The following is a 15,132-nucleotide window of genomic DNA, read 5'->3' on the forward strand; positions in this document are numbered from 1 at the left end:
AGGTAAAATGTTGCTTGTTTTGTAAAAGTTATATTTTCATACACAAACAGTGTTTCTTGTTTTGTGTTCAGCTATTATATTTTAATATGTTTGTGACTGTGTATCACACTGTTGTTTTTAGAAGTTATACTTTAAAAAAGTGTTTTGTTTCCTCCAAGAGTGTTTTTCCACAATGAGAAATACCTTTTACAAATTAACTCGTACTCAATTAAGTATACATATACATGAATCTTTGAGTGTATGTATAAACTGAAACCAAAGTTTCATTTACAAACTATTCTTATGAGTATTGCATTCTGTTCATTTTGTTTCATTCTCCCCCGCACCCCCTCCCCTACCAATATATTCTGGAAGAAATCCACTAAATTGATTTTATACCTTATTAATGGATTGTAATACACAGTTTGAAAAATACTTCTCCTGGAGCTCTGTGTGCATTAAAATAACGCTTTCCTTTTTCAAATCAGATTGCCTTTTAGAATAGCTGTTCCCAACAGCCTGCAGCCAATCTGACTAGATACTTTTATGGGACTATGAATAATTTAGAATTTATTATCCTGTAGTTATCAACCTTTTAAAAGAATATACTGGTTTATGTAAATGAATCTGTAAGTGGTATTTCTGAATATATAACAAAATGAAGTGGAAAAGATACAGGATTGGCGGAAGTAGTTTTGGACTAAAGAAATCAGCAGAATTAAGTAGCTGACATTTTTCCATCTTTCAGAGGTCACCTCACTGCAGTGGCACCTCATGCAAGTTGTCATGGAAGGAATAAACAGAACAATCATAGCCACTCTCTTAACCTTTGACCTTTAGCTCATCCCACAGGGTTGCACAGTAGTTAATAAAATGTACAAGCAAGCAGTGAGCAGCTTACTTACATAGTATGTAATAAAATGACCTTGGCTTTGAGGAGCAGGCCTTTTGCAGGAGGGTGAAAGGGTAAAATGAAAATTTTAAGCCACCTTTGAGGAAAGAGTGAGGGAAGAGCCTTTATTTCTTTTGAGAGACTGAAACAGTTATCAGATTTTTTTTTTTTTAAATAAAGATGACTAGAATTTTTGTAGGACTTCACATTTTATAAAATGCTTTACATGAATTTTCTAGTATTTGGTTTCCTAAACTCAAAGGCCAAGCAGATGAGGAAAATACATGTAGCTGGGTGAAAGACAGTAGTGGTGCCTATGAAGAACTGGTAAGTGTATATACCCTTATCTAAGGGTAATCAAAATCAACTTAAAAACAAAAATATCCAAACTTGTACTAACCAAGCAACTTTATATATATGTATATTTTATGTAATCTTAAGTGCTCATCCCTGAGCTAAAGGTAATACTATCTATTCATTGTTATTGGAAACTAAGTACAGATTCAGTAAGTTATGTAAGGTCATGTAAAAGATGGAGTTTAGATTCAAACCAACTGTATCAAGTCCATGTTCTTTCCAGTAGACTCTACGTCCTCCATGACCGGTGATATGGTTTAGCTGTGTGTCCCCACCCAAATCTCATCTTGTAGCACCCATAATTCCCATGTGTTGTGGAGGAGACCCACTGTGAGATGATTGAATCATGGGGACAGGTCTTTCCCATGCTATTCTCATTATAGTGAATGGGTCTCACAAGATCTGATGGTTTTAGAAATGGGAGTTTCTCTACACAAGCTCTCTTTCTTTGCCTGCTGCCATCCACTTAGGATATGACTTTTTCCTTCTTGCCTTCCGCCATCATTGTGAGACCTCCCCAGCCACGTGGAACTGCAAGTCCAGTTAAACCTCTTTCTTTTGTAAATTGCCCAGTCTCAGGTGTGTCTTTATCAGCAATGTGAAAACTGACTAATACCACCGGTTTCTTTTCTTTGAGCTGTTTACTCCTTTCCAGTTTATCTTTTGGGGCTTTTTGTTTTTGCTTTTGTTTCAAATTTATTTATTTTTAAAATTGACACATAAAATATAAAATTCTAGGTTTTTTTTTTTTTTGCATCAGAATGATTTTCCTGTCAGACAGCTATGATTGTGTTGCTTTTCTTTTGCTCAGTATTTTTTAGTTGTTCTGTACCTTTAAAAACAAACTTAAAAGTTCTTTAGTATAAAATAAACATCTTCCAAGAAACTCACTCACCTTCTTGTACACTCATTTCCCGATCCTAGTGTGTTTATTTAATTCTGAACTACCAGTAGTTCTTTCTGTGTAGGATAACTTACTTTGTTATTTGCCTGTTGTCGTTTTTCAACTTTTAAGAGACGGGGGTCTTGCTCTGTTGCTCAGAATGGAGTGCAGTGGTGCAATCACAGCTCACTGCAGCCTCAACCTCCAGGCTCAAGTGATCCTCTCACATCAGTCTCCTGAGTAGCTGGGACCACAGGCAGGTGCCATCATGCCTCTTTTTTGTTGTTTTTTTGTTTTGTTTTGTTTTTGAAACAAAGTCTTGCTTTGTCACTCAAGCTGGAGTGCAGTGGCACGATCTCGGCCCACGCAACCTCCACCTCCTGGGTTCAAGCTATTCTTTCTCAGCCTCCTGAGTAGCTGGGATTACAAGTGCTTGCCACCACAGCTGGCTAATTTTTGTATATTTAGTAGAGACAAGGTTTCGCCATGTTGGCCAGGCTGGTCTTGAACTCCTGGATCAAGTGATTCTTCTGCCTTGGGCTCCGAAAGTCCTGGCATTACTGACATAAGCCACCATGCCTGGCCCATTCATCACTTCTAAAGATAGTCGTAATACCAGTTGTAATGCTGTTTCAGCCTTCTAAAGGATCTGTTGCCTTTGTTCAGTTAATTTTCTACTTTATCAAATTTGAGCTACCACAGACTTCTACATGATTGTGAGTTTATTTTCCTTACCTAAAAAGTTGATTTTGTCTTGTCAGGTTTTTGACATCTATCTGGTGTGTATGCGTGTGTCTGGGTACATATACACTTAAATGTCATGTTACTTTTTTCAGAAATGCGAGATAAAATGAGAAAATGGAGAGAAGAAAACTCACGAAATAGTGAGCAAATTGTAGAAGTTGGAGAAGAATTAATTAATGAATATGCTTCTAAGCTGGGAGATGATAGTAAGTTCTTTTATTACATTCAGGCTCAGTACATGACTCATTTATGGGCCTTTTTTTTTTTTTAACTGTTCTTTCATTTATGATGTTTCTACTTGTCATGTTAATCTTCTTTGTGACTTTTCGTCCCAAGACTTTTAATGATAGTTTATTTTGAGATGGATTTATAATTGCTTGGTAGTAGTAAGCTATCAAATAGGCATTTTGTTTTAAAGCTCAAAGGGCTGCCAAATGTCTGACCGAAATGTATTGTCTAAGGACTCTTGTAGAACAGTAAAAGTATTAAATCATTGGAGATTTTAATCTTATATTAACATATTTTACACTGCTGAAACATGTAAGAATGCGTTCTTTCCTTAGTTTCAGAGATAATACAATAAATCAATTTTCAGTTGTAAGTAATATTTTCTAGAAATATCAGAAACTAGAATTCATTAATTTCCATTTGTTTGATTTTTTAATATTAAATTTAGTTTTTTTCCCACCTCTGTATGTTTCTAGTTTGGATCATATATGAACAGGTGATGATTGCAGCACTAGACTATGGTCGGGATGACTTGGCATTGGTAGGTATTTAAATGAAATATGTATTTTATTTGCTTCATGAATTGTATACCGTAGTTAAGACTTAATGTATGGCTTATATGGAATGCTTTCTATAGCTGGTTTTGAGTGCTACTCTGAACAGTAAGTGGAACTAACTGGGTATTTTAGGACAAAGTATCTTAAATCTTTTTATTAGTCCTGAGAAGTAGCTGTTTAGTATCCTAGTTTTACTGAAAAGATTTAGTTACTGAAATATGTCTGCTTAGTAGGTAACTTATCCTATTTTATAGAGTTTAAAGTAAGAAAGTTTAAAACAATTTTATCTTTTGTGTTACTGAATGACTTTCATAGAATGTAATGTTCAATACTATTACACAATATTATAAACATATCTGACATAAGAAAATCCTGATGTATAGAACATAACTTAAAATACTAATAATATTTGGCCAGGTGAGGTGGCTCACGCCTGTAATCCCAGCACTTTGGGAGGCCGAGGCAGGCGGACCACCTGAGGTCAGGAGTTCAAGACCAGCCTGACCAATGTGGTGAAACCCCCATCTCTACTAAAAATACAAAAAATTAGCTAGGTTTGGTGGAACATGCTTCTAGTCCCAGCTACTCTGGGGGCTGAGGCAGGAGAATCGCTTGAACCTGGAAGGCAGAGATTGCAGTGAGCTGAGATTGTGCCACTGCACTCCAGCCTGGGCAACAGAGCAAGACTCCGTCTCAAAACAAACAAACCTAATACTATAGTTTTTAAAATAACACTGTAATGATAGCTGTGTTTTTGGACTTGTGCTAGGAACGAAGCTAAATGCTTTACTTCATGCTTTTATTGAGCCTTCGTAATTATTTATTGATTTGATTTGTGTTTGATGTTATTATTATATTTATTTTATAAATCAGAAAGTAGAGGCGTCTGTTCTGTTGTTCCTATCATCTTGATTTCTTAAGTACCACTTCATGCTGCCTCTGTATTTAAACTGAAAGAAAATGTACAAAAACAAAAAATTGAAATACCTGAAAAAAATTCACATCTGAATTAGTATTATCCTTTTCAAGGTTGGGTTGACCATACATGTAAATCTAGTGGAGCTGTTAGTGGTGAAAACATTCCACAAAACCTTTGTTGGATTACCTTCAGAACCTATGAGACATAGTCTTTTGAGTATTCATAGAGGTGGCAGTTTTATATCTTGAGAGGTTTTTATTTTTTATTTTTTTGAAATAGCCAAATATCACTTAATAAAGTAGGAAGTCAAATTAGAAAACACTGTTGATTAATAAAGCAGTATATCCAGTTAAACAGTAACTTTTTAATGGTTAAGATTATTTATACAGTTAGCTTGCTTGACTGACCAAGTAATATGATTTTGCTTGATATCAAAAAAATAAATGAACATATCTTCACTTTTGACTAACTTGAATATTTTTCTTACTGTGGCAAATTTCAGCCACAAACTTTGAAGCTGTATTTCCAATTCGTATTAAAACTTATTTTATTACCAGTTAATAGTTTCATCGGTAGTTAATAGCATTATTTTGGTCACACATGCATTAATATGCTTCAGTGGACCATTTGTATAATCTTTAACATTTCTAGGACTTCCAAAACTTATAATCCTTCATATGTTTCAGAGAATGTAGTTACTCAGTAAATATTTGATTATTTAGTCAAGTTGATGAGTCAGTTATGGATACTTGTTCAAAAAAATTGGTATTCCATCCGTTTAGTGTCTGCATTTTCTGACCCCCAAATCAGGATATGTTGATTGAAAGGATGATTGATTGACTGGGTGCAGTGGCTCACGCCTGTAATCCTAGCACTTTGGGAGACTACCGCAGGTGGCCACTGCAGGTGGATCACCTGAGGTCAGGAGTTCGTGACCAGACTGGCCAACATGTTGAAACCCCGTCTCTACTAAAAATACAAAAATGAGCTGGGCGTGGTGGCAGGCGCCTGTAGTCCGAGCTACTTGGGAGGCCGAGGCAGGAGATTCGCTTGAATACGGGAGGTGGATTTTGTAGTAAGCCAGGATCGTGCCACTGCACTCTAGCCTGGGTGACAGAGTGAGACTCCATCTCAAAACAAAAAAAAAAAGGAAGTTTTATGGATTAATATAAAATTTCAACAGGGAAAAATTAAACACTTAATGTTATTTGCTAGGAACTTGAGATGACTACTAAAAAACTTAGTTCTTACCAGTAGAATGCTTATGCTGCAATTAGGAAGAAAATGCCAAGCGCTGTTAACATTTAAGTAGGAGCCTGACACATAGTAGTAGTTTTTAAGGAGGAATAATATGATATTAGTACTTGAAGAGTTATTAGCGGTTCTCATAATCTGCTTATTTTCCTGGTTAAGAGCATGATCAGTTTCTAAACTGATTGTTGCCTTCACTGTAATGTCGTAGTTCTTCTTTCAATCCATTGTTACTGATTAATTTTACTTCATGTTATTAGATGACACTAATGAAATTATTCAAGAAAACACATTGAAGACTATATAGGCCACTCATTATAGCCCATTTAGTATAAATAATGTAATTACTACTCAACTCTTGTATTTTTTCAGTTTTGTCTTCAAGAGCTAAGAAGACAGTTCCCTGGCAGTCACAGAGTCAAGCGATTAACAGGCATGAGATTTGAAGCCATGGAAAGGTAACCAAATCTTGTCAACCGTGTGATCCTATTAAAACTGGCAGGCATGGAGCTTATTAATCATGGTGGTGTTAATTTTTTTTTTATTTCAAACATTCTAGAGTGTGTGAAATACTGTCTCATGGCTTTAATTTACATTTTTTGATGACTAATGACGTTGAAAACCTTGTCATGTCTGCTTAGATATTCAAATAACTTCTTTTTGAAGTATCTTCTTTAGTCTTTACCCATTTAAAAAATTGGGTTGTTTCACCTTTTTTACTGTTGATTTGTGGGAAGTCTTTATATATTCTGGATAAAAACTTTGTCAGATATATGTGCTGTGAATATTTCTCCCTATTCTCCTGCTTGAATATTTTATTTTCTAAATGGTGCCTTGTGAAGTAGAGAAGTTTTTAATTCCGATGAAGTTTAGTTTATCATGTATTTTTAATCGTTAGTGATTCTTTTGTCCTGTCCAATAATTGTTTTCTAATATCTCAACAATATTCGGTAGTGTTTTCTAGACAGTAGGAACAGTTAAATTATGATTATTTTTAGTTCGTAAGAGTGCTTTCAGACTATTTTTCTTTTTGCTGTCTTTTAAAATTTTATTTTCAGTACTTCTGGATGATTGTGCTGTACAGTTCAACTGTGTCCTTATATTCTGCCTATTATGTCTATTACTAACAAAGGAGTATGGAAGTCTCCAACTTTAATAGTGGATTCATCTATTTCTCCTTGCAGTTCTATTAGTTTTTGCCCCACATATTTTGATGTTCTATTGTTCGTCACATAACATTAAAGGTTGTTGCATTTTTCTTGACAATGAGCCCTTTATATTATGTAATGCCCCTCTTATATCCCTACTTATTTTCTTTGTTCTGAAGTCTGCTTTGTGTGAAATTAATATAGCTCCTGAGCTTTCTTTTGGTTAGTGTTAACAGCATATCTTTCTCCTTCCCTTTATTTTTATTCTGTTGTATCTTTGTATTTTGAGGGTTTTGTGTAGACAGCATTTAGTTGGGTCATGTTTTTAAATCCACTTTGATAGTCTCTGTCTTTTCATTGGTATACTTAGACCATTTACATTTAAAGTGATTATTAATATAGTTGTTTCATTATCTGCCATATTCATAACTATTTTCTATTGATTGCTCTTATTTTTTCTTTTGTCATTTGTTTTCTGCCTTCTCTGATTTAATTGAGCATTTATAGAATTTCATATTTTCTCTCTCTCAGTATATCAGTTATACTTCTTTTTAAATTTTTTAAATAGCTGTCTGAGAGATTGCAATGTGTATTTAGAACTATCCAAGTCCACTTTTTAGTAACACTATACTGATTCACAGTTAGGGCAAATCCCTTACAACAGAGTATTTTTAATTCCTCTCTTTTGTCATTTGTAGCACCGCTTTCATTCATTTCACTTATTCATAAATCATAATCACCAAATACATTGTTGCTGTTACTATTTTGAGAAAACTTATCTGATCAATTGAGAATAAGAAAAAAATTTTATTTTACCTTTATTTATTCATTTTCTAATGATCTTTCTTTTTTTATATATTAGAAACTTCCAAAGGTTCTAACCAATATTATTTTCCTTTTCTCTGAAGAGCTGCTTTTAACATTTCTTGAAAGGCAGGTCTGCTGACAGCAAATTGCTTTAATTTTTGTTTGTCTGGAGTATATTTCTCCGTCACAGTTAATGGACAGTTTCTCAGGATACAGAATTCTAAGTTGGTTTTCTCTCAGAACACTTTAAATATTTCCCTTTACTCTTTTCTTGTTTGCATGGTTTCTGAAGAGAAGTCTGATATAGTGCTTATCCTTGTACCTGTATAAGTAATGTGTTTTTTTCTTCTGGCATCTTTTAAGATTTTCTCTTTGTTTTTGATTTTCTGTAATTTGAATATGTGTAGGTGTAGATTTTTTGGTATTGTGCTTGATGATCTTAGAGCTTACTGGATCTGTAGTTTTGTGTCTATCATAAGTTTGGGAAAATTTTCAAATGTTTTCTATATTTCTTTCTTTTTTCCTTCTAGTATTCCATTACATATATGTTACATCTTTTGTTATCGTACACACTTCTTGGATATTGTGTTCTATTATTTTTCTCTTTTTATTTCAGTTTTGAAAGTTTGTATTGATAATTCTTCAACCTCCTGACTCTTTTGGGTTATGCCCAATCTACTGATAAGCCCAAGACCATCAAAGGCATTCATCATTTCCTTTGCATTGTTTTTGATTTCCAGTATTACCTTTTGATTCTTTTTTAGAGTTTCCATCTCTGTTTACATTACCCATCTGTTTTTGCATCTTGTTTACTTTTTGCATTAGAGTCGTGAAAATACGTATCGTTGTTTAAATTCCTGGTCTGTTTATGCCAATACTTCTACCATATCTACATCTGGTCTCCTGGTGCTTGTTATGTCTCTTCATAGTTTGGCTATGTGTGGCTAGTTTTTACTTTTGTACTTTGGACAAATTGAGTCAGTATTTTTTTAAGGGAAATTTTCTGTAAGTACTATATACATGATCTGCTTTACTTAACAAAATAAAACTGTAGTAAACGTTTACTGTTATATGAAGATGGAAGACTTTGGTAACGATATATAGATGCGTTTAAAGCAATTATAAATGCATTTAAATTAAAAGATTAAAGCCAGTTTAATTTTTTTCTGTATTTACTATTTATCACTATATTTTTAAGGTAATAATTGTAGATGTTTCTTTTTCTTTTTAAATAGATATGATGATGCTGTACAGCTATATGATAGGATTTTACAAGAAGATCCAACTAACACTGTAAGTTGGCAGATTGTCTTGAAAACAATTTAAAGTTTAATTTAAAAGATAAAATTAATTAATTGAGGAAATAATGGAAAGATACATAAGGAACTAGGTTTTATATTTTTAATTTTTAATTGAAAGATATTTTTATTTTTAATTTTAAATAGTACGTGACGGGCCACATTTTATTTTATATAGATTTAAGACTCTCCAATAAAATTTGGCTTCTCAGCCTGACCAACATGATGAAACCCCATCTCTACTAAAAATACAAAAATTAGCCAGGCGTGGTGGCACGCGCTTGTAATCCCACCTACTCAGGAGGCTGAGGCAGGAGAATCCCTTGAACCTGGGAGGCGGAGGTTGCAGTGAGCTGAGATTGCGCCACTACACTCTAGCCTGGGCGACAGAGCAAGACTTCACCTCAAAAAAAAAAAAACTTCGGCCGGGCGCGGTGGCTCAAGCCTGTAATCCCAGCACTTTGGGAGGCCGAGACGGGCGGATCACGAGGTCAGGAGATCGAGACCATCCTGGCTAACGGTGAAACCCCGTCTCCACTGAAAATACGAAAAACTAGCCGGGCGAGGTGGCGGGCGCCTGTAGTCCCAGCTACTCGGGAGGCTGAGGCAGGAGAATGGCGTAAACCTGGGAGGCGGAGCTTGCAGTGAGCTGCGATCCGGTCACTGCACTGCAGCCTGGGCAACAGAGCCAGACTCTGTCTCAAAAAAAAAAAAAAAAAAACAGCAACAAAAAACTTCTAGAAGATATCTTATTAGAAAAGGGGCTAGTTATGATTTGGAAAGAGTAGACTATGTGTTTGCATAAAATATTTTGAAGTTTATGAAATACTAAATTGTTTAATTTGTGCAGTTACTTTTTAGTTGTCTTAATGAAAAATAAAAGAAGCCATTTCAGTAATTAGTATATGGAATTAATAAAGGCATTTTATTTTGTTTTTGCTTTTTTCTGTCTTACACATGAATAAGAAGAAACATACCCTTTTAATTTAGTGTACTTTTGAACAAGTATATTAGTTTATTGGATAAATTATTTGTTCTAAAGGTACCTATATAGTAGTATTTGTTTGAAAAATACCCTGGTGAATTCTGTTTTTAATGTTGAGAACATTATAGTTTATTGCCATAATAGCTTTCCTCAGACTTAACCTGTTAACTAAAAAGTTACAGAGAGACTTTAGATAATATGTCAGTCATTTTAATGTTTTATGTCATTATTTCCATGCACACATATGCCTGCTAAAAGAAAATAAGTATTTTTAAAATTTTTAAACAAAAACCAGGTTGAGTTTTTTTTCTTTTATAGGAGGAGAAATTGTTATATTAACACAATAAAGATACATGAAGTTTTTCTCTTATTTGGCAAGTATTTCTTTAAAAATAGACATTAAAAAAACTTATATAATGTCTGACTGTAGATTTTAAAATGTAAAATGCTTAGTAATTGAACAACAGTAACTCGATGTCTGTAGTTTCTAGAGCACATTTATCTCAGGCATTGATCATAAATCCCCTATGTCTGCTTATTTCCTTTGATAGTCTGTAATAATACTTACGTATTACAGTAGTTGATATGTTTCTTAAATGATAGTTGCTTACTTTTAATCTTTTCCCACCCCAGGGAGATTTTCTGTGGAAATTTCTTAGGGTTTTGAGTGGGTGTGTGGGGGTTTGTGTAGGGATATGTGTGTCTGTGTGTTTGTGTGTGTAAGTTTTATTGGACTTACAGTTTCTCATGGCTGGGGAGGCCTCACAAACATAGCAAAAGGTGAGGAGAAACAAGTTACATCTTCTGTAGATGACAGCAGGCAAAGAGAGCTTGTGCAGGGAAACTCCCATTTTTAAAACCATCAACTCTCACTATCAGAGACTCACTCACTATCACAAAAGCAGTGCAGGAAGCACCCACGCCCATAATTCCGTCACCTCCCACTGGGTTCCTCCCATGACGTGCAAATTGTGGAAGTTACAATTCAAGATGAGATTTGGGTGGGGACACAGTCAAACCATATCATTCTGCCCCGACCCCTCCCAAATCTCATGTCACATTTCAAAACCAATCATGCCTTCCCAACAGTCCCCCAAAGTCTTAACTCATTTCAGCATTAATTCAGAAGTCCACAGTCCAACATCTCATCTGAGATAAGGTAAGTCCCTTCCACCTATGAGCCTGTAAAATCAAAAGCAAGTTATTTCCTAGATGCAATGGGGGTACAGGCATTGGATAAATACAGCCATTCCAAATGGGGGAAATTGGCCAAAACAAAGGGGCTACAGGCCCCATGCAAGTCCGAAATCAAGTGGGGCAGTCAAATCTTAAAGTTCCAGAATGATCTCCTTTGACTCCATGTCTCACATCCAGGTAATGCTGATGCAAGAGGTGGGTTCCTATGGTCTTGGGCGGCTCCACCTCTGTGGCTTTACAGGGTACATCCTCTGGCTGCTTTCACGGGCTAGCGTTGAGTGTAGATTTTCCAGGTGCACAGTGCAAGCTGTCGATGGATCTACCATTCTGGTGTCTGGAGGACGGTGGCCCTCTTCTCACAGCTCCACTAGGTGGTGCCCCAGTAGGGACTCTGTGTGGGAGCTCCTGCCCCACATTTCCCTTCCACACTGCCTTAGCAGAGGTTCTCCATGGGAGCCCCGCCCCTGCAGCAAACTTCTGTCTGGACATCCAGGCATTTCCATATACCCTCTGAAATCTAGACAGGGATTCCTAAACCTCAGTCTTGACTTCTGTGCACTCACAGGCTCAACGCCACATGGAAGCTGCCAAGACCTGAGGCTTGCACTGTCTGAAGACATGGCTTGAGCTCTGTGTTGGCCCCTTTCAGCTACAGCTGCAGTGGCTGGGATGCAAGGCACCAAGTCCCTGGGTTGCACACAGCACAGAACCTTGGACCTGGCTCATGAAACTACCTTTTCCTTCTAGGACTCCAGGCCTATGATGGGAGGGGCTGCCATGAAGACCTCTGACATGCCCTGGAGACATTTTCCCTATTGTCTGTGGAATTAACATTAGCTGCTTGTTACTTATGCAAATTTCTGCAGCTGGCTTGAATTTCTTCTCAGAAAATGGGATTTTCTTTTCTATTGCATTGTCAGGCTGCAAATTTTCTGAACTTTTATGCTCTGTTTCCCTTTTAAAACTGAATGCCTTTAACAGCACCCAAGTTACCTCTTGAATGCTTTGCTGCTGAGAAATTTCTTCCACCAGATACCCTAAATCATCCTTCTCAAGTTCAGAGTTCCACACATCTCTAGGGCAGGGGCAAAATGCCACCAGTCTTTTTGCTGAAACATAACAAGAGTCACTTTTGCTCCAGTTTCCAACAAGTTCCTCATCTCCATCTGAGACCACCTCAGCCTGAATTTCATTGTTTGTGTCATCAGCGTTTTGGGCAAAGCCATTCAACAAGTCTCTAGGGAGTTACAAATTTTCCCACATTTTCCCATCTTATGAGCCCTCCAAACTGTTTCAGCTTCTGCCAGTACCCAGTTCCAAAGTTACTTCTACATTTTTGGGTACCTTCAGTAACGCCCCACTCTACTGGTACCAGTTTACTGTGTTAGTCTGTTTTCATTCTAGTGATAAAGACATACCCTAGAAGACTGGGCAATTTACAAAGAAAAAGGTGACTTACAGTTCCACATGGCTGGGGAGGCCTCACAGTCATGGCAGAAGGCAAGGAGGAGCAAGTCACATCTTACATGGATGACAGCAGGCAAAGAGAGCTTGTGCAGGGAAACTCCCATTTAAAAACTATCAGATGTTGTGAGACTCATTCACTATCATGAGAACAGTGCAGGAAAGAGATGCCCCCATAATTCAGTTACCTCGCTGGGTTCTTCCCGTGATCCATGGGAATTGTGGGATTTCCAATTCAAGATGAGATTTGGTTGGGGACACAGCCAAACCGTGTGTGTGTGTGTGTGTGTGTGTGTGTGTGTGTGTGTGAGAATGTGTATGTGTGTGATGTGTTTGTTTTGTTGTTTGATGTGTTTGTTTTGTTGCTGAGAACTTTCATTATTTTGTGAAGATTCTCAGGATATAGAAAGTTCAAGGAAAACTTCTGACAGCTGCAAACCTGTCTAATAAAAAATAAAAATAAGAAATAGCTTCTATAAGCTTATATAGATACTGAGAATAAAAAGTTAAAATTGGAAAGTTTTTGAATAATTTCCTAATCTTATAATTTTAATAGCTTACCATCTGTCTTAGTTCAACAGTTTCTTAGAAAAAGCACCCATTTTTTTTTCTGAAGATTTTCTCATGTACTTATTCTTCACTTATAAGACTTCATTGTGGTTTCAAAGATACTCATTTTTCACTTAGCCATAGATTGAAAAAACTGAAATCAAATTTTTGAAAACAGCTTCTGAATTTTATTTTTCTCATCCCAGGTTAAAAATCAATATAATTTAATTTTGGAATTAGGAATACAGTATTTTAATTCTGTCTCAGTTTACACTGGAAATTTTTAATAAGTTATTTCACTTCTTCAGAATATAAGATAATATATAATTATTGCTCTGTCTTTGTAGTACCTTTCATATTTTATTGCTTTTTGTGACTTTTAAAACTGGCTGAAAGAGAAATCCAAATGTTTCCTCCCATAGAATATGTGTGAAGTGGTACAAATTGAACATCCTTACGCTGAAAATTTGTAATCCAAAATGCTTCAAAATTCAGCACTTTTTGAAGAATGAAATAATATCACAGGTGGAAAATTTCACCCCTGATCACGTGTGATAAGTCACAGTCAAAACACAATGAAAACTTTGTGTTCTGCACAAAATTATTTAAAATATTGTATAAAATTGTTACCTTCAGGCTATGTGTATAAGGTGTATAGGAAATGTCAACCAATTTTGTGTTTAGAGTTGGATCCTTATCACTGTGATATCTCATGTATACAGAAATATTCCAAAATTTGAAAATATCTGAGATGTGGAACACTTCTAGTTTCAAGCATTTTGTATAAGGGATACTCCCTGTAGTAACTAAATCCCCTACCGGTAGGTAAACATTTGAGAGCAAGGCGACTTAATTCAGCTTTGCTAAATGTATTATTTTTTTTAATCAAACATGATCTAGTCTTTTCTCAGTCCCTTCCTTCCTTCTGTAAACATGTATTGAATACCTCTCATGAACCATCAAAGAGTTGCCCTTACTAAGAGTAGAGATACTGTTTTTGTTCCTGTGTCCTTAGGAAGCACTGTGCTAGACATTGAAGGAGAAAACATAGCTGTAAAAGACCTAGAACTAATAAAGTCTATAAGTAGGCTCACTAATATGCAACAATTAAAGTTACTGTGTAGAAGACATCACCGTTTCTTTTTCCAAAGCAACTTAGTATCTCAAAGGCGGGAAAGTCCAGTTTTATTCTCATTTACTGTTCTCTGCGTTGTCAAAAAGTGATCACGTGACCTTTTGTCTTATGCCTCTGTGTTTCTGGATATCCAGTATAGAAATGAAGTTGTTCATTGAAGCTTTAAGCAGCTGTGCTTCCTATTCACATGCATTCATTATTCTTTCAGAGAACATTTGTTATGCTTGCAGTGTGCATGGTAGTGGGTACAAACACAAGGATGAATAAGCCTTTTCTATGCTTCTGGTGAGGTAGCATGATGTGATGAACATGCTGTAGACTTTGAAACTGATTTATTCTCTTTCTTTGGTGACTTGCATGAATTTTGAGTCTGGAAGGCCTTAAAGGAATGTGTGTGACTTAAATGATAGAAAGACATTGTATCCCAAGTGAATACATGAATAAGCCTTAGCATTATTAAAGTACAAGGCCTGCTTAGGAAAAAAAGAATAAGGTAATTAGAATGGAAGTTCCAGAATTTTTTATTTGAGAGAATGGTGGAATGGCATACCTTCTCCCCATCTTTTTGAAAGCTCTGAAATACTCTATTGAGAAAGTCATACGCATGTTAAAAATTGTGGACAATATAAAATGATATGGTAAAAAAAAAATAAGTCTGTTCCTCTATCCCTGAGTTCAGGCTTCCTCTATCCCTGAGCTCAGGTACTCCTTCTCTTAGGGAAGCCCCGTTTTTTTGTTG

The 15,132-nt window shown here is 35.9% G+C and overlaps 1 protein-coding gene across 3 annotated transcripts in view; it reads left to right on the plus strand.

Moving 5' to 3' along the window:
• The window catches only part of EMC2 (ER membrane protein complex subunit 2), a 50,302-nt gene that overhangs the window by 6,384 nt on the left and 28,786 nt on the right, over positions 1-15,132 (plus strand). For all 3 annotated transcript variants that reach the window (XM_003903070.5, XM_017962227.3, XM_017962228.3), the window contains exons 2-5: positions 2,948-3,061; positions 3,560-3,624; positions 6,183-6,268; positions 9,001-9,058. In XM_003903070.5, coding sequence (XP_003903119.1) covers positions 2,948-3,061; positions 3,560-3,624; positions 6,183-6,268; positions 9,001-9,058 — 323 coding nt within the window. The remainder of the gene's footprint in view (positions 1-2,947; positions 3,062-3,559; positions 3,625-6,182; positions 6,269-9,000; positions 9,059-15,132) is intronic.

This window comes from Papio anubis, chromosome 8 (assembly GCF_008728515.1).
Source record: "Papio anubis isolate 15944 chromosome 8, Panubis1.0, whole genome shotgun sequence".
Classification (NCBI taxonomy): domain Eukaryota; kingdom Metazoa; phylum Chordata; class Mammalia; order Primates; family Cercopithecidae; genus Papio; species Papio anubis.